General features: G+C 42.2%; 1 protein-coding gene and 1 long non-coding RNA gene across 3 annotated transcripts in view; one reads left to right on the top strand and one right to left on the bottom strand.

Moving 5' to 3' along the window:
• FBXW7 (F-box and WD repeat domain containing 7) overlaps positions 1-9,041 on the top strand; it is a 300,503-nt gene extending 291,462 nt beyond the window's left edge. For both annotated transcript variants that reach the window (XM_019522213.1, XM_019522214.1), the window contains 4 exons: positions 166-347; positions 2,902-3,127; positions 5,619-5,829; positions 7,226-9,041. In XM_019522213.1, the coding sequence (XP_019377758.1) occupies positions 166-347; positions 2,902-3,127; positions 5,619-5,829; positions 7,226-7,494 (888 nt within the window). In that variant the 3' untranslated portion in view covers positions 7,495-9,041. The remainder of the gene's footprint in view (positions 1-165; positions 348-2,901; positions 3,128-5,618; positions 5,830-7,225) is intronic.
• A 2,107-nt stretch (positions 9,042-11,148) lies between these two features.
• LOC109301216 overlaps positions 11,149-20,541 on the bottom strand; it is a 75,585-nt gene continuing 66,192 nt past the window's right edge. The window contains exon 3 of the long non-coding RNA XR_002098472.1: positions 11,149-11,708. This is a non-coding gene — a long non-coding RNA (uncharacterized LOC109301216). The remainder of the gene's footprint in view (positions 11,709-20,541) is intronic.

Raw genomic sequence — 20,541 nt, 5'->3', positions numbered from 1 at the left:
ACAAATCAACATGGCGTACTTGTAATGGATTAAGTGGCTAAATGATAGGTCTCCAAATATAACTGTAAATGTAAAATAATTATTGGTCTCTCCTGGCCATATGACTTGATTAGATTTCTTTCCCCTTCCTTTAAAACAGTAACTATATGAAATATTTATTTTTAGTGTTTGAGAACACTAGTTGGACACACAGGCGGAGTCTGGTCATCACAAATGAGGGACAATATCATTATCAGCGGATCTACAGACCGAACACTGAAAGTATGGAATGCAGAGACCGGAGAATGTATACATACATTATATGGACATACCTCCACTGTGCGTTGTATGCATCTCCATGAAAAAAGGTAAATGATTACCTAAAGGATTACCTGTAGAAGTTGTTGTTTTTATCTCTTTTCATATTGTGTCTGTGAAAGTAAATGTACCTCATGAACCAGGGATCTTGGTTTTCCATGATAAAAAAAATCTCTGATTAAAAATGGCATATTCTCTGCTAAACCCCCAAAATCCATGATTAAAATGAAAGCCCCCCCACAACCCCTGGCTCTGTTGGTGTACCTCACTCCCCCCTCGCCCCCACCTACAGTTCCTGCTCCCCAAGCCCTGTTGAAGGGGGCTCCCAAGTGCCAGGACTATGGGGCCAGGGACCTGGGTCTGTAGCCCCTGGCAGAGCCTGGCTCTCTTCCCCCCCCCGCCCCCACTGTCTGCTGTGGGCTCAGGCAGGGGGGGCTGCTCACGACATGTGGCGTGCAATCATGGGGGGACCCACACCCGCCACATCTGTGTGCAGAGCAGAGGCTGCACACTGCCCACTGTAGGTTTCCACCTTGCTGCCCTCCCTCAGCACCTCTGCAGTTTAGCGTGTGCAACCGGGTGCTACAGGGAACAGCAGAGCCATGCAGGAAGCTGCCTGTCGCTGCAAGCTCCACGCTGTCCTAGCAAGGCATTTCCTGCCTGCACAACTGCAGCGGGAGCGGCAGCGTAGGGTTGTGCCCAGGGCGTGCAAGCAGCACGGAGCTCACAGCAGCAGGCAGCTTCCTGTGCAGCTCTGCTGTTCCCTGCAGTGCCAGTTGCACGCCCTGGAGGAAGGCAGCAGAATGGGGAGCACAAGCCTGAAGCAGGCAGCGCACAGCCTCTGCCCCACATACCGATCTCGGGGGTGCAGGTCCCCCTGGCCTTCAGGAGTGCGCAGTGGTAGGGAGCAGCCCCCCTCCCCCCCCCGAGTCCACAACAGGCAGCCCACCCCTGCCCTGTGCACAGATCAGGAGGATTGGTGTCCCTCCTGCCCCCCTGGAAGTGCACACAGTGGAAGGAGCTGGCCTCGCACCACAAATGAGCTGCCCACAGCCCTGTTCCACTCCCCAATGGGTCTCTACAGCCGTGCCTTGCGGCCCTGGCCCCAAGCCCCATGCACTGCCCAGCTGGGCAGGAGGCCCAGCCCTGCTCAACTCCCTCCATAACTCCCTGTGGGGGCCGCAATCCTCTCTCTCCCCCATCTTACCTGCAGGAGCTGGTCTCTAGGCTGTCTGGGGCCATGTGCATGTACATGTACTTGGCGCCCCCTGTGTGACCACCCTCCTTCCGCTCCCTCCCAGCCCCCTGCAGGCTGGAACTCTGCCAGCCTGCAGAGGGCTTCTTGCAAAACTGCAAAATCCATGGGTTTCTTTGGTAAAATGAGAAATCCACCTTTGCTTCCGGTAAAAGGTAAAACTGTGGTTTACTCCGTTTTTCCATGGGAAACAGAAAACCCTGATCTATTATGAAATAATCTAACAATAAAGGTCTGTACAAAGCACTATAACGTTCAGTAAAAATGAACATGTACAAATTAGGCAAACTTAAATTATACAATCAAGACTAAAGAAGAAAAGGGAGAAACAAGAGAAGGAAGAACAGAAGATGAAAAAGAAAAGGTGTAAGAGTATTACTAAGTACTGTAAGGTACAAATATGGAGATACACAGTAATTGTAACTTACATGCGACTGATAAAGCTGTTTTGGTTATTTCTAGGACCAATTTTCCTATGCTAGGAAGAGCAGTCCTTTTTAAGAACTATTTTTGTCCATCTGTTGTAAATAATTACATAGTTTAAAGGCTGCCTTTTTAAAAATGTCTTCAATCTTGAATATTTCTTAATAAATATTTCTTTTAACCAAAATATATTGTTTTTTCAGGAACAGGAATTAAGAGCTACTATGTATTGACTCAAACATTGCCTGAGCTGTTGCATTTATTTGTTTAGTCTATTAATATGTAGCTGCTTCTAGAATATTATGTTGGTTATTCCTCCCTTCTTTTCTTTAAAAAGGACATTGAGGTTTTTAATTATTTGAAAGTTACAGGAATCTTTGTTACTATGTATTTTTCCATTTCCACTCTTAGAAGCTACAAAACCTTCTAAACTGATGCTTACTTCCTAAATCAAGTGAAATAATTTTTGTTTTACTAAATACAAACTTCTAAAAAGTTTTTTTTTGGGGGGGGGGGGTTAGGGAGGAGGGGGTTGTAAGTGGAAGGTAGGTTTATTATTAAGATGCAGGCATATTTGAAAGCAGATGGTATGTAATTTTTCACGCTTCATTCTACCTGTCCACCTCCATCCTGACCTGCACCATCTTGGTCAAGCCCTGGAGCTCTTGGATGGCAATCATACCAGATATTTTGGAGCTGTGATGGTGCTTGGGGTGGTTATAACACCAAACTTGTTTCACTTTCAAACCTAATAATGTGAAACAGGTCTTTGCGGACAACTGAATTAGACCCCATGCTACCTAGTCACCCAGAGAAATAATTTTAGTTTTTTACTGTTTTATCTACATTATAAATGCTTTTAATGTATTTGCTATAGTTACAATAGATGTTTCTATGCTAAATACAGTTTTTGTTCATTTCCCCAGGGTTGTCAGTGGATCTCGAGATGCCACGCTGAGAGTTTGGGATATAGAGACAGGCCAATGTTTACATGTTCTGATGGGTCACGTAGCTGCAGTGCGGTGTGTTCAATATGATGGCAGGAGGGTAGTTAGTGGAGCATATGATTTTATGGTGAAAGTGTGGGATCCAGAAACTGAGACCTGTCTACACACACTGCAAGGGCATACTAACAGAGTCTATTCTTTACAGGTAAGCAGTCTGAATCTAGTGCTCCAGATTCTTTGGGATGTTCCACTAGTGTTTCTATTCACTCAGTCCACCTTGCTAAACTGTGGGTAATTTGCTAAATTACTTTTGCAATCCTACAAAAATAGAGCAGTGTATATTATCCTTCTTTTGTGACCCATTGCATCTTGTCTTAATTTGGCTTAAATCTTTCAGGGCAGGGACTGTGGGTTGTAAAGCAGCCAGTGCAGTGGAAGTCCAAATCTTGGTTTGGATCTGGAGCAACTGTCACTACACGAGGCAAAAAGTAAAAAGAGAGTAGTTTTTCTTCTATTTTTACTGCTAAGAATTTTCACTATACATGTTCTTGTCCCTGATTCTAACAAGACACACTTCTCTATGATACTCTTCTCTAGGCTATGATACTCTGTTGAACAAAAAGCAATGTCCTTTGCCTGGCCAGTTTGAAAGTTTATAGGTTGTGGTGTATTAGAATTGTGATACCAGAGTTGTTCCTCCGTGCCAAGGTAGGAGGAGTGCAGCCCTACTTGCTCTGTGTGCTGGGTTACTGCAGTCCCATGAACACACTTCAGGTTGAGTATTTTACAGCTGTCAGCAAATGGCTTCCCAAAGAAAATGTAACACTAGTATTTTAAATCAATTAGATCTTGATTCTCCTCCTGCAAGCTAAAGATAAAGCATCCAGACCAACAGAAAGAGATTGTACTGGGGATTTGCTACAGACCCCTAGGCTCAGACTTGGATAAGGGTAGAGATCTTTATCAGATTATAGGAGAATTTAGTAATGGTGGGAATTGTGTGGTTATGGGTGGGTTTAACTTCCCAGATATAAATTGGATAACAAATATTACTAGGGTACAAGTATTCTGGGATGAGAGAGCCAATAGAGTTCTACTGAATGGTCACTGAACTGCCTGGAAGCAATATTATTTTACATTTAGTTTTAATAAGCAGAGACGATCTTATAGAAGAGGTGCTTAGTCTTGGCATTGTGTGATCATGAGCAGATTCAGTTTAGCCTAAATTGCAGATCAGACAAAAGAGGGCTTCAGAAAGGCAAATTTTGAGAAATTAAATTGTGTAAGGAGATTGACTGGACTCAGGAATTCAAGGATTTAAATGCAGAGGAGGCCTGGAGTTAATTTAATTTGAAAGTGCAAATTATCTGGAGTTCAGTTGAGAACAAAATTTGGACTAGAAATTCGAAGGAAGTTTCTTACACTTCGAGGACTGAAGATTTGGAACAATTTGCCAAACAAGGAAGTGGGGCAAAGAACCTAAACTCCTTCCATTAGCTTATGTTAAATTTATCAGTGCATGATAGGATATGGGAGTGGCTCTTTAGGTCGTGATGCCAGAATTTGATTTGTAGCTTTGAGTGTTTGGTATCCTCGAGAGGGGGTTGAAAAGAAACATGATCTTCATGTAGGTTGTATGTCTGGGGGATGTCTGGAAATCCCACGGTTCAGGGCTTCTGCTGGAGCTAGGTAGACATTTTCCCCGTCCCTTTGGCTCCTGAGTAATTTCCTCCCCCCAGGTAACTTTTAAATAAACAAATGAAAAGAGTAGTTTACATGTTTTTTAATGTTATGTCATCCATTTGCAAAGCCAAATTGCCAACAGGTCTGGACCCAATAGCCTTAGGTAAAATTATAGGCATAGCTACACCCCAATGATTGTGTATAAAGCTTACATGGTTACAGTTGTCTATGAGGCTTGGGCCAGCATAGCTAGACAGGTTTCAAGTTCCATTACATTACACTGAGAGCGCTACGTTTACAAGAGCTTGTAGTGCTCACCTTCCTGTAGTCCTTACCTCCCCTACTCAGAGGAGCAAGAAGGTGTTAAACATTTTAAATTGGACAGAAGGTAAGCCAAGGTGGCACCTTGTAGACTAACTCATTCAGAGATACAGGAGCTTTTATAAGCAACAGCCTACTTCAGACACTATGCATGGACTGCATATAAATGAACATGTCAGTCCATTTGTAGTATCTAATGAAGTAGGCTGTTGCTAAGGTGCTAACCTGCCATGCCTTCTGTTTGACTTCAGGCTAGCTCTGCTAACCACCTCTCTCTGCATTTTAAATCAGAAAATCTTTGACACCACCATAACTTTTGCCTTCCTGCCATTCAACCTTATTTATTAAAACTTGCCCAAATGTTCCATGTTTAGTTTCCTTGTTGTCTGGAAAGTATGTGATATTTATCATGACTTTTCAAAATATATTTAAGGTAAACATTTTTCTCCAAGAGTGAGATCTGTAGTAGTTTTATTGATAATAAGCCTGTTAAACCCAACAGTCTCTGTCTACATTAAGTTCTAAGTTATATTTAGCATCATTTGAGAGAGCCTACATTGAGTAATTAAATGATGATAGAATGTACGTAAGTTACAGTTTTAATGTTTTACTTAGTGAAACTATATTTTTTCTATGGTAAGCATCCTAATAGCTTATTATAATTGTGTATAATAGCTTTTCCTTTTTTGCAGTTTGATGGTATTCATGTGGTGAGTGGATCTCTTGACACTTCAATCCGCGTTTGGGATGTGGAGACAGGAAACTGCATTCACACATTAACAGGCCACCAGTCTTTAACAAGTGGAATGGAACTCAAGGACAATATTCTTGTGTCTGGAAACGCAGACTCTACAGTCAAAATCTGGGATATTAAAACAGGACAATGTTTACAGACATTGCAAGGTGGGTTGCTGCGTTCCAACCCTAAAAGCAGGCATTTAACATACTGAAATGGTGCAGTTAACTACCTCAGGAAGTCTGAAATGTAGCAGTTGTTTCAGTACTGAGTGCTGCTAAAATTGTTACCCTCATAACAGTACATGTTCGTATTTGGTACAGTTGAGCACTTCTACTTCCCATGCATTGCCAGAGGGCAACATTGGCCTTTTAAAGATTACTTGATTTGATCCAAATTGAAGCAACCTTAAATTTACAGATTTCTTTAATGCACCATTTGGTAGAGAATTATTTAAAGAGAACCATGGCAGGACACTTGCATTACAAAAGTTATCTCTGATGCTAACTGGACTGTCTGTCTGCACTTAGCAAAATCATCTTTCTGTGAATTAAATAAATCTTTCTGTTTTTTATAATTTAATCTATTAAAATAATTTGCTATTATGGAAGGCAGATGGTTCAGTCTGATAGGAATTTGATGCGGTTATATTAGACTAATAAACCACAAAAATATGTAGGAAATGGCATCTCAAAACAGCCAGTCAACTTATTTATTTAGGGGTCACTTGGACATTTCAAAGACTACTGATTAATTGGATTGGGAGGCAGAGTACACGGTGTGTTGCAGTAAATCAAGAAAAATGAATGGAAGGCATGTCCTTTATTTTATAACAGTAAAAGAGAGAGATTTCAGTTTTCATTTTGACTCCTCTTGCTGTGTATGGCTGCATCCTCTTTTTTTCTAACTAAGATTTTGGTAGTATCTTTCCCTGGCTTTTACACATCAGTCGTGGTTGCAAGAGAAAATGCACTTCACAGAAAAGCAGCCTCTGCTGCTTAATCATACTTGCATGCTGCAAAAAACAAGCACTGACCTTTAAAGTACCATTCCTAGGGGGTGGTTTAAAGGGGAAAAAGGCATATAAAGAGACATAGTTTTGTTATTGGAGTTGATAATTACCTCTGCTGTCGGTTGGTGGGCGCTTGGCTGTGGGAGGACTGAGTTTTGAAGCAAATCTAGAGATTTGGCAGCAGCACCATTACAGTTCAGCAGTGACCTTTAATCAGGCCATTCTTTGAATGGAGCACTGGGGACAGTACCTGCCTTTTCTGTAATCACCTCCCATGGTTAATATACTCTTGTTTTCCTGAGTTTCAGATGAGATTTCTACTTCACATCCAACAAAAGCAGACACCAGTAAGGACAGGCAAAGTACTAGGGATGTCTCCATTTCTGCACTATCCTTAGAAAATGCAGAACAATGTTTCTGCGTGTGCCAATGTTTAAACATTTGCTTTGCCACATGGATCAAAGTCTACAAATGCATTTGCTTCTAAGCCTGGTAATAACCATCCCTGCTTTCTAACCACAAGCAACATTCTTTTCTTTTTACTGCTGCAGGTCCGAACAAGCATCAGAGCGCTGTGACCTGTTTACAGTTCAACAAGAATTTTGTAATTACCAGCTCAGATGATGGGACTGTAAAACTTTGGGACTTGAAAACGGGTGAATTTATCCGAAATCTAGTCACATTGGAGAGTGGGGGAAGCGGAGGAGTCGTGTGGCGCATCAGAGCCTCCAACACAAAGCTAGTGTGTGCAGTTGGAAGCCGGAACGGGACTGAGGAAACAAAGCTGCTGGTGTTGGACTTTGATGTAGATATGAAGTGAAGGGCGGAAAGATGAATTTGTCCAAACGTGTAGACGATGTTCTCCCTTCCCTCCCCCTGCAAAAAAATATCCCTTGTCCTTGGTGGTGCAGGATGTTGGCTTGGGGCAACAGATCCTAAAGACCTACAGACTACGAAGGAGAAGATGAAGAGATGACAAACTATAACTGACAAGAGAGGCATTTGCTGTCTCGTCACATAAAAGGCTTCACTTTTGACTGGGGCAGCTTTGCAAAAATATGACTTTCTAAATCAAACCAGGTGCAATTGTTTCTTTATTTTCCTCTGCGTGCTTGCTGAGCAGAGCAGAGGTTTAAAAAGTTGTTACAATTCTTGCTAACCTGTTATTTTACCACAGAGATCTAGAAAGGCGCTGCGTAACATCAGCTACTGGTTGACTTTCAAACTAGAGAGCCTCTGTGACAACAACAACAAAAGGTCCATTCCTGATGTGGAAAAGCTAAAATCTTACTGTGAATTGTTTTTGTACAGTTTTCAGCTTTTTTTGCCAACCATTGCCAATGTCAATCACAGTATTAGCCTCTGTTTATCTATTTACTGTTGCTTCCATCTACACTCTTCAATGCATAAGTTGCTCTGAGGTGGCAAGTTGTCCTGGGTTCTGAGAGTCCTCTGATGGATTTAATTTGCAATGCTGGTGCTAGAAGTAGGTCTTCAAATATGGGATTGTTGTCCCACCCCTGTACTGTATTCCCAGTGGCCAAACTTATTTATGCTGCTAAATGAAAGAAAGAAAAGCAAATTATTTTTTTTTATTTTTTTTCTGCTGTGACGTTTTAGTCCCAGACTGAATTCCAAATTTGCTCTAGTTTGGTTACAGAAAAAGACTTTTTGCCACTGAAACTTGAGCCAACTGTGCCTCTAAGAGGCTGAGAGTGGAAGAGTTTCAGACAATTAAGAGTGAAGTTTGCCTGCAAATAAAGAATTGAGTGTGTGTGCAAAGCTTATTTTCTTTTTTCTGGGCAAAAATTAAAACACATTCCTTAGAACAAAGCTATTGCAGCCTGTTCTGTGGGGAAACTTTTCTTTGTGAGGGCTGTGGTGAATGGAATGAACATACATAATAAAACTGACAAAATTTTAAAAAAATATAAAATACAAAAATGGAAATAAAGTTGCTGGTCAGTCTTAGTGTTTTACAGTATTTGAAAAAAACAACTGTTACAGTTATTGCTGGGAGGAATTGACAGAGCAAAAACTTGAGTTTTTGTAATAAAGTTGTCACATGCAAACAAAAAAAGAAATGAAAAGTCAGATGGTTTGCCTCATTCTCCAAGAGCCACAACTCAAGCTGAACTGTGAAAGTGGTTTAACACTGTATCCTAGGCGATCTTTTTTCCTCCTTCTTTTGTTTTATTTATAGTCTGATTTAAATCAATCAGATTCCAGTCGGTTAATTTTAGTTATGTAACAACCTGACATGATGGAGGAAAACAACCTTTAAAGGGATTGTGTCTATGGTTTGATTCACTTAGAAATTTTATTTTCTTATAACTTAAGTGCAATAAAATGTGTTTTTTCATGTTAGTATGTCTTTTTCTTCCAGTAGTTTGATGCTGTTTAAAACAGCTTTTTGAGTCAGTACCTATCCCAACTGCTCTAAAACTAGAGTTGTTTCCAAACTCTCTCATGAGATGAGTGTGCAGATGCATTAAAAAGAAAAGACCTGGTAAAGCATTTTAGTGACAAAACTCTTCCCAGGAAGCTACCTTGTCGTTCCTATCCCACATGCAAAACCTCTGGTTCAGCCTCTCTGTGCTGCACTGTATTCTGGTGTGAACCCCGGTGTCCGCTCTTTGTCAGTGTCTTGAATTTGTCAAGGGGGCTTCTGCAAATATGACAGTAAGTATATTCTTGGTGATAGGAGCCTAGTATATTAAAATTTGAGTCTGGAGGGAGCTGGCCAGGAAATTAAACAGTAAATCAAGGAGAATATTATGTGAATAAGCTTTGGAGGCTCTAACCATTTTTTCTGAGACCAATTTGTTAATTGCATCTGAGACTGACAATCTAATGTTTATTATGTATTGATTGCAATCAATGGGTTGAAATTCTACACTGCAGAATGTACAATATAAAATGAAAAGCCAAAGAGGAAAATCCATACTCAAACTGAAAGGTCAAGGTTAGTAATATGAGACAAATTTTATAAAGTAATACTGAAAGAAGAAAATACCCTATACAATTCCAGAGTGGGCCGCAGCACTTTCAGCTGGTTGATGAAACGCAGAAGTCAACATTGGCAAGTTATCCAAATATCATCTGTAATAGGCTATCAATGTTATATACTAGCCTCAAACTGCTGGGCAGTTCTTCTGCTTGAAGGTGAACACAATTATTTCAAGTAAGATTACATGCTTGAGAGGTGTGGGATAGTGTCTTCACAGGCTTTTAATATTAAAAACATCCTTTCATATTTGGACTATACAATGCAGTTGGTCAAAACCGTCTAGCTTTTAAAAACAAATGGATGAAAATAAATAATAAATACATTTTAAAATAAATATTAAGTTAAACAGAAATTACTGCTCATAAAATGACCAGAAGAATACACACGAGTAGTGGATAAATTCACATATTAAAATAAAATATGTTTATAAGCACACACCATTTAATTTTATTTCTGGTTTACATTCGTTGTGTAAAGAAATATAAAAATTATTTGCGTTTAGTCTTGACTGTAATGATGCAAAACATATCAAAATTATCTGTATGCAAAATGAGTAAAAACCTAAGCAACCCTAACAACTTTTCTCCACCTGAAAACTAGCTAAATAAAGCAATAGGAAATTGCAGTTAGCATTGAAGGGGCTATGTCTATCCAATTCTCTTTGTAAAAGCCATCAAATATCTAAATACTCTTAAACAGAAGTACAAGTTCGCTTCCACAGTAACAACAGCAGACTGCTGAAACTGGGTAAATCAACTAAGAAGCCATTACAACAGACTTAAGTTTCTGGCCACAACTACAGACAAATTTTAATGCCAAAAGAAATCCTGAATTCAGTTATGAAACTGAATTTAGAAACGTCCATGTATCTCGGAGCATTTCCATCCAGAAAGAATGAAAGCTGGGAAGTGTGCAATGCCTGTCACTGCTAGCTAGGCCTGAGCACCATCTTGACAATGATGATCTAAACTACCTGCAGCTGGGGATTGAGTAGAAGCATGAAGATTCAATATAGAGACCTGAGTAAAAGCTTTTAATTCATATGATTAATTCTGTGGTGTAGTTTAAAAGACTGCAGGCAAGAGGAGAGAATGCTGAGTAACACTGGGCACTTCCACGTGCTCCGGGGGTTGCGGGAGAGCGCTGCTTTAATGAGAGTGGCTCCAAGAGCCACTCCGATTAAAGCGCTGCCATGTCTCATGGATCAGTGTCCCCGCGCTTACTAACGGTGTCATGGGTGCTTGAACTAAAGCTTACTCAGTGAGCTTCAATTCAAACTTCCCTGCCACCATTTTTAAGCATGACGCAGGATGCTGCTGGAACATGGCAACTGCCACACTCAAGCAGACTCAATCGAGTTGGCTCCAATGTGCTGGAATCCCAGCATGTCAGACCAGCCTCGCTGGTCATGTACAGGCACCCACAGTGACTGGGGGCAGGAGGACACAACAGAGTGGACCAAGGACATGGGAGTCAAAAATGAAGGAACCAATAAAATATTTGGACATTGCACTAAAAGAGAGTTGTACAAGTACTTATTCTGGCCTAATGAAGACCAAGCAAACTTAAGTAGTTTGAAGAGACAAGGATTTTTATAGGTGATATCTTTTATCAGCCAACTGTGTGGCTGGGATAGACTTAGACAAGTTTCTGAGCACAGTGTATTCTTCAGGTCTCTGCAGTATTTACATAGCATATTAAGATGTCTGCATTTTAAAATTAAGACATTAGCCTGCGCTCAGTTTTACATTGGTGACATGTTCAGAGATACAATTTCTGTACAGCATTAGTGTTTTCTCAGGCGCATTATCTTCTGTACAGTGATATTTATAAACAAGGGCAGTTGTGGCTTTTTCTGAACAAAAGTGATGGCTCTTAACCTAGTCATAGCTATTATTTCTCTGCATCTGCTGTGCTGCAGTCTTCATCTGTTATACCTGCATTAGCCCAGCAACTTCATTTTACCTGGAAGTTTATACCCAGAATATTCAGTAATTCTTGCCTCTTCATAGCTGGATTTGTTTCTATTTTAAAGAAAATGTTGACACGTAAATACTACTGATGTAAACAGATTAGAGCTGTTTTAAACTTCCATTCTGTATAAACATTTTGGATCAAATGGGTATACTCTCTTCCCAAACTGACAGCAGCAACCAATCTACAGGGAAGTTCTTGGCACTAGTCCTATCATGTTGCTCTGATGCTGTCTCCCCTATGCCTCTTTCTGCTTCAGCTGTAGCAGTATTTCTGACTTTTTCTCTTGAATGTGAAGAGTGTGAAGTCCAGTCAATGTCACCAAAATGAAGACTCTTTTTTTTTTTTTTTTAAGGATATCCTTTCTGTGTGCCTCCATTTTACCCAGCTGCAAGAATGAGCACTGCCCTTTACCTCACCATCTTTCACAGAGTTTTTCAGGTTTTGAAATGCTCATTTACCTATCAAATAATATGTGGTTTCTTGATAATTTCTGATCCTTTTACTGTTGTCTGTCACCATGTTCATGATCCCAAGTAGGGAGCCACTTGCAGAAATCACCTTTTGTGTAACCCATGTGCTGGTAAGGAAAACTGGCTCTTGCCCAGCCAAGTGACAGTGGGCAATTCCCACTCTTTCCGCCAAATGCCCCATGCCAGAAAACAGTGTTGCAATCTCTCTAAAAGTGCTGCTCCACAGTGTTTCAAGTTTCACTTTTTGTTCATACACCACCAAGAGCTCCTCCCTACACCTGATTTAGGACTGGCAGGATTAACTACCCTCCAAAGAGATAAGGGAACAGATTACCAACCACTACTATTCATTCAGAGCAACAGTATGACACAGTAGGATAGTGTCTGTATTCATCCACCCCTAATTCTCTAAAACGAGGTAATGCTCCCCAGGCCTGCAAAGTTCAAGGTGATAGGAGTCATGGGAGACTAACATTTCAGGTCAAAATTTGGACATACCCAATTTGTCATCAATCATGTTAGGCTGGCATACCCTCAGTCAAGGATTCCAGATGATAACTGTTATGGTACAGTGGGTTTTCCAAGACTCCTCATCTACATAGTCTGCCGACATAAGCAATGCCCACAGTCCAACAATTCATTCTGAGGTCTCACCTTCTGTTCAGTCTGCTCAATGGTACTAGCTGCATCAGTGCTTCAAGGAGAAGAACTAGCCTTAATTTAATTTTAATATCTATATGGCTGAAAGGAACCTCCTCAAAAAAAAGACATCTAAGGTACTTGCATTGCACTGATCACCATAACATCTGAGTATTGCATTTATCAATGTGACTAGCGTCTCTCATATATGGGGCTTGCTCTCGTGCACTCTCTCCTGCCCCCCCACTTACATTCTCACGAATACCCTTACTTCTCTCTACAGCAGAGCTCCTTCTGTACAGTGTAATATTTGTGTTTTGGGTTTGTTTGGGTTGTTTTTTTAAAAATGTATTCAACAATATAAACTGGAGAAGGCAGGCCAGAGAAATGAGCCTTGTCCTGGGAATAGTTAGTGGCAAGGTTTACAATGGTATTTGTTTCGCTGCCAAGGGAGTTTGTCCCTCAAGACAGGTGCCTCATGCACTGATGAGTTTTGCCCTTATGGTAGATGGTGCTTGTGCCTGAGGAAGATAAGAACTGAAATGTCTCAATTTGATATTCTGGGGAAGCCAGCGTAGTAGAAGCAGAGAATAGGAATGATGCTAGTACGTACTGGATACAATGCTGTAACATTTATTTCTTGCTGGAGTTTCCTAAGACCTGAGGGTGTTATATCCAGATATATTGCATTGCTGCAGCTGAGGCAGACTGAGACAAAGGCACGCTTGGCCAAGACCCCATCAGTTCTGGGGTGGGCAGCATCTTCTAGCCAACAGGAGATTGTCAAAGGCATCTCTGCTATGTGATGGCTTGGTGTCAGCAAGAAATCCAGCAATGTTCCCAACCTAGATGCTGAAACTGAGGGTGTGCCCCTTCCACCCAAGGGCAAGTACTCATGTCAGCAAACACCTTCATCTAATTTCATACCCTAAATACTCTCCTTGGCCCAGCAGCATCACCTTTGCTTTGTTCAACCTCAGCCTCAGCCAGCTGCTGTTGAACTGATCTTGCCTAAGCACTCTGCTGCCTTGGGGCCAGCAGGCAACTACGTGAGTACAGACAAGCATTCAAACTGCAAGGTGTTAACTCTCGCAGGGACTAATACAACTGCTGCTTAATAAACATCTGCTTTTACTCAACAACAAGTGCGTCTACACGTGCTATTCATGTGCTTCAAGTTTACTGTGCAGTAAAACAGGCACACTAAGCTTTCCCCAGGTGTGCTCTGCCCCGCTACAGCAGCTAAGGGGAGCCCCAGGCTCTCCCAAGTACCAGCCCTGGGCTGGCAGGTGGCACTGGGTCAGGCCTTGGCTCTGGAGGGTGGAAGCGTCTGTCCCATCTCTGGGTCAGCTGCCTCCCAGCCATGTGCCCCAATTGGAAGATCAGGGCATGAGGCAGGACAACTGTCCCCCTGCCCCAGGCAGCTGCCTGCTTCCCAGCCTCACGTCCTGATCTGCCGATCATTGGGGCATGGGGCTGGGAAGCAGGCAGCTTCCCAGGGAATGGGACAGTTCCCCACCCCCTGCTGTCTGGGCTGACCAGGTGCAATTTGGTCAACTGTCTACACATGCACTATTGCGCAGTAGCTAGTGTGTGGTAAATCTACTACCGGTAGATACAGGTAGTAGCCAACCATGCAGTAAACTAATTTGATGTGTACATGTAGATGGTAATGCTTTGCTGCACAGTAGATTAGTCTATTGTGCAGTAAAGTGTGCTGTGTAAACGCATCAAATAAGAACTAAAACAGTGTAATTTACTCTTGCATGGAACAGGGGGCCTTTGCTCCAGTCTAGTTTTCACTTAGAGTAGCTGCTCTACAGAAGTCCTAACTTGCTTTTAACTCATTGCCATTAGTTTGTTTCTCAGACCATCAGTTAAGGACTAGTAGAGCTATGTGTCGGCTGCATATTGCTGGCACTTAGTCATGTCATCCAGCTAGTTCAATCTGTACCTACAGGATTGATCCCTGTATGACTCCAGAAGAGCATTGTGTAGTAATAAAGGAGGGGAGGGATCATCACTAATCGCTGGGTGTGTCAATCCAGGAAGGACTTAAAGTAGTAGCAGGTTCCCATAAATTTTTGCCACCTCCCTCAAGAGAATTAGTAGAGAATTTGTAGTATCTTATGGTCTGAAGCCTGAAGACACACCCAGGAGGCCAAGCATGGATGCCTTCCCCTAACAGCAAGAAATCAGCCAGTAATACTACTAAGCTATTTCTCTCCCTGGTCTTGTTCTGCATCAAGAGGTCTAGAATGCTATCTTTGATTAGCTGTGATTGAAGGTGGCTTTGTCTATTTCCTCCTGTTCTGGATGAGCAATAGTTGTCTTGAATTGATGTAACTACTAGCCAGCCTGAGTCATTTTAGCGTTGGCAGGATTGTGGGATGTCCTGGTAGAGGTCCTAGTTAGCTGGACCCTGAGTGGTATCATTTGCTTATGATTCTCCCAAGGCAGGAAAGACTTAGATCACACTGATAGGTTTAAGATGAGACTCCTCTAAAGTGAATAAACATATGAAACACCAAGAGGGCAGGCAGGCTGCTAGTTGGCCTGTATTGGGGAAAAGATCCATGCTGTGTGAGCTGACTTTCCAAATGTGTGTGATCTTTACAATACTTGGTACCTGGGCTCCAACACAGCTATAGGCAGACAGAACTTTCTGTATAACTCCTTAAGCTTGGATCTGGCCCTTTCAGTGGAGGCTGTAAAAGAGGCTCTCTTAGCTGTAATACAGCCTTAGCACAGGCATGGAAGTATGCTTTGTTTCAGCCTTTGTATTCTGTACCAGACATTCAAATGTCTGACCTGTCTCTCCATTTGGTTCAGGGCGTTAAAAAGAACAAGGAGATCAGTGTGGACAATGGGGTAAGGGGGGACTGCTGGGAACCAGTGTGTTGAAAGTTGAGACTACTATATAGTGCTTGTAACTCACCAACTCCTCACTCTCTCATTCTGTGGATGGAGTACAACTGGTCGTTGGCAGTTATAGTTTAAGAAACTTTGTGTTGAAGCAGGGTCAGGAATTTTTTTGCCTGGGAGCTGGGAGAATACTAACGAGTGCCATAAGGGCACAAGTCCAAGGCCAAGTGCAAGGTGGAACTGATTACATAGGTTAAACCAGAGGTGATCTGAAAAAGTCCTAGAGGGGCAAGGAAGGAGAGGATTTTGGGGATTTTGCATGTAAGACCATGTCAGGATAGCAACACCAAGGTGTTTCACCACTGTCACTTGCAAAATATTAGTAGTAAGATCCTGTATGAAACCTGTAGTCCTGTTGGATTATTTATTATAATTAATATAAAATCTACATTAGCTGTAACTAATTTCTATTGCCAGATGAAATATTTTGGGTGTATTTGCAGCAGCTGTAATTGCAGGATTCAGTGCTTGGTAAGAAGATGCAATATAAGGATGCCTCACTTCTTGTCCTGGGTGGGTCTGTTATGGAGTGACTAGCTGGATAGGATGATGTAGATCACAGTATCATCTAGCCAAGTGTATGTGATGCAAACTAGATGGGGTGAGATCATGTATCATTGGCTGGTGATGGATCTTGCACCAATCAGCATCATTTTTAGTTTAAGCAACTGTCTGGTATCATATCATAGGTACTTTTTGATCCCATCTCTACATACAAGAATGTCACAACTTTAATGGGTTTATCCTCAAAATACTTGGGTATGATGGGGAACTAAAATAACCCCCATTTTTGCAGAAGAGAAACTGAGACACAGGCAGGTAAGAAAAAAATCCCCAGTCGGTCATAGGTATGGGGATGCTCAGTGTGATCAGACCTAACTTCAATGTGCCCAGCTCCTACTGTGGACTACAAAGACCCAAGATAGGTATCTGTATAAGGCAGAGGGAGAACAAAGTGACTAAGAATGGGACTCACTGCAGTCATGCCTAAGCCAGGCATTGAGAAACAATAAAGCTTTCCTGTCTCCCAGCCTACAAGAGAGAGTCACAGTATAAAATAATGAGACAACAGGAGGAGGTATTCTTACACCATCCCAGCCATCACTCAACTATGATGGCACTGTTGTAAAGGAAATTTCCCTTCCCATCAGCATTTAAAAGACAGAATCTCAGTACAGAATAATTCACTCAGAGCTTCATCCCTAAAGATAAGACCTAAAAGCTGCCATTGTCTTCTCCACTTGAAGTTTCAGTGGACAAAAAGTACCTGACATTGTATTTTGCTCTCCTAACGTAAAACAAGTATGACATGGAAAATCTAGAACTTCAAAGGCAGTTTCTATTGCTGAAGGGACTGATATTTTGATTTGAGTTCACTCTTTGGGTTGAAGGATCCAAATCTGACATTATGGGGATGATGCACAAATGTTCAAGAGATCTGGAAACTTCAAAAAGATTCATAGATTCAAATCTGTCAGCTACAGATGTCAGCATATCAGGTTGAGCTGTGCAACTGGGATCCTCAATGGAGGCTTTGTTCAGCACACATCAGCTTGAAATAATTTTCTGAGACTCCCTCTGCTTTGCAAAGTGCCAGCATGCAATGTCTTCTTTACTCACAATACAGAAAAAGCTGAGCACTTAATGGCTCTTCTTGTCTGCATTCATACTGCCATTTGCTTTTTGGGGTTTGGTCTCTCTCCTTGTGAATTCCAGATTTTCAGTTCCTGTTCCGAGAAGAAAGAACTCAACAGACAGAGTCTAGAAATAGCTCCAAAATGTGCCGTTGGACCATTTGTTGTTATCCTGCCTGTGCTTCCTCTATGTTCTCAGGGTGCAGAGCCTGCCTTAGGGAAAATGGTGCCCTGGGCAAACTTGTATTTTGGCACCCACTGCCTGCCCTCACACCACCATTTCAGAAATAAAAGCTGTAATCTCAACAGTCTTTTTTATAATTTACTAAAAAAAAAAAATACAAAACCAGAAATGACACAAAATTCAATTAAATCCAATTTTATTCAAATAATCAACTATATGTCATAAAATAACATTATAGTTGTGACAAACTAAACAAATTAAATGCTTAACTAATAAATAACAATAACATTAAAAACTTTGTCTTCCGAGTCTTGGAATCCCGGCGAACAACTCTGTGTGCCTTTGCTGCCACAAACTCTGATATTGCTTGTGACAGGTCTGTATTTTGAGCCACAGCCTTCTCAATAGACAGGATGGCTAGCCAAGATAGCCTGTCATCTCCCATGATTGATTGCAGATATCTTTTTATGAGCTTCAACTTCAAGAAGCTCCATTCACTGTTTGCCCCTGATATGGGCATGGTTAACAGAATCCTGAGTGCATATTCATGTGTTTGGGAGGTTGTCATGAAATTCATTGTTGTAATAAGTTGTACAATTTCTTGAGGACCACTACAGCCTGTTGGAAGTAGACTTTGGAGATAGCCAAGTTCTTTGCAGAGGTTGATGCCATTAATGTCAGAGCTTTCTCCAAATGTCGATGTACAGTGAAGGTCTTTACAATGCTGCTTCCAAGTTTCTTCATCAGGGAGTCGCATCATGTTATGCAGAAACCCCAAAGGTTCACATGTTGATTCATTTGCTCAAAGAATTGTTCCATGGACACTCACCGTGACTATAAGCTGCTTGAAAAACTCAAGCTTGAACTTGACTTCTGGATTGTTAACCGTTTCATCTTCACGTATGTAGCTGAAGTGACATTTTTACAATGAACACAGGGGGCTGGTTTAAACACTAGAACAACCCCAAGATTATGTAATTATCTTATTTTATCCTTTGCTCTGCTTTGACCCACATTTGGCAGGAATTGAAATGGCTAGGCCACTTTTCATGATGCATGGGGTCATCTGACTCCAGCACTCTTTCCTGCCCAGGCTGGGGAGTCAAACTTGATGATCTGTTGAGGTCCTTTCCAACCCTAGCATCTATGAATCTATGAGACATGCTTCCAATCATTAGACTCCTCAAATGTTAGGAACAATTTGAATCCAAATTGAAGAGCTTGCTGCAGAAACAGAAAACCTTGTTAGTAGACTCCAAGTAAGGCAGCCAGCAACACCTCAGAACTTCACCATTTTCAAGTTTTCTGTATAAAAACATCATAGAAAAATGGTGATTCGTCTCATCCAGAGAAAATTCCATGTCCTTTACTGTTGGTGGACCGTTAGTCACTAGCAGATATTGAATTGTGAGCGTTAGATTGGGCCATAAAGCTGGATCAGAAATAGCATTGCCAATGCCTATAATCTCTACCACTAATGGTATCATCATTATTCTGGTTCAGATGAAGATTTTGTTTAATTTGGGTCTCTTTCTCTTGCAATGATTCTTGGAAGTTGAATTGTGGATCATCTATGCATTTGCCATCTGATGCCTCTGCTGTGATCATTTTGCTGCTACTGCACAGGCTATAGTTTAACAGATTAACACCGACGAAGCCATCTGCCATGCGGACCCCCTACCCTGGGTGGTCTGCAGCCTCCCTGGAGCCTGCATCCAAGATGTTGCAGAGAGGCTCCCTAGGTTTGTCCAGCCCTCTGACCACTACCCCATGCTCTTCATCTACATGGGCACAAATGACATGGCCAGGAGTAATCTGGACCGGGTCATGAGTGCCGACAGGGCTCTGGGGGCTGGGCTCAAGGGGTTGGGGGTGCAGGTAGTCTTTTCCTCTGTGCTCCCAGTTGCGGGCTACAGACCTAGAAGGGAAGGATGCATTGAAGAAGTGAACCGATGACTCCGGCGGTGGTGCTACTGAGAGGGCTTCAGTTTCTTCGACCACCACGCACGCATCAGGGAGAAAGGACTCCTGAGAACGGACGGCATCCATTTCACATGGAGGGGTAAGTCCCTGTTCTTGGCCAAGATGGCTGATCTTCTAGATAGGGCTTTAAACAAAAATCGCTGGGGGATGGGGAAACACTGACTAGAGCATGCCTGGGCACTGGCACACTAGAAAGCTCCAAAGTTGGGGACACTAGGAGAGCCACTCTTGTAAGAGCTCAGGGGATGGTTCTCCCTAAGTGTGACAGGAAATTGAGGACCTCAATTGGAGGACTCAGGTGCCTGTACACTAATGCCAGGAGCATGGGGAACAAGCAGGAGGAGCTAACCCTCCTACTCTCCAGTGGGCATTACGATCTAGTAGGGATTACGGAGACCTGGACGGACTCCTCACATGATTGGAATGTAGCCATAGAGGGCTACACCCTGCACAGAAGGAACCAAGTAGAAGAAAGGTGGAGGTGTAGCACTCTATGTGAGGGAGCAGTACACCTCCTTGGAGGCCAACATTGGCTTCAAAGAAGAGCAGCTCAAAACCCTCTGGGTCAAACTACAGGGATTGGGGGGGCACATTGAGAGAGACCTAACTATAGGTGTATACTACAGACTACAAAACCAGGCAGAGGAGCTCAATCTGCAGTTCTCTCGAGAAATGGCAGAGGCCATGCATGCACAGGCCATGGTCATCATAGGTGACTTCAATTACCCAGGCATCTCTTGGGAGGAACACTTGGCTATGTCAGATAGGTTATGTTGCTTCCTGACCTGTATCAGAGAGCTCTATCTGATTCAGGAAGTGCATGAGCCAACCAGAGGTAAAGCTCCCTTAGACTTGGTCTTGGCCAAAGGAGACGATCTGGTAAGCTACTTGAATATAGAGGGTGGCCTGGGTGACAGCAACCACAAAACCATCACATTCACTGTATGTCGCAAGGCAGGCAAATCAGCTAGTAGGGTTGAAGTTTTGGACTTAACAAAAGTGAATATCAACAGGCTCAGGGCAATAGTAGGGGAAGCGCTGTGGG

The sequence above is a fragment of the Gavialis gangeticus genome, unplaced genomic scaffold (genome assembly GCF_001723915.1).
Source record: "Gavialis gangeticus isolate Ggan-Ray unplaced genomic scaffold, GavGan_comp1, whole genome shotgun sequence".
NCBI classification, from domain to species: domain Eukaryota; kingdom Metazoa; phylum Chordata; order Crocodylia; family Gavialidae; genus Gavialis; species Gavialis gangeticus.
The sequence above is the reverse complement of the archived record's forward strand: the minus strand, read 5'-3'. Positions and strand labels throughout refer to the sequence as shown.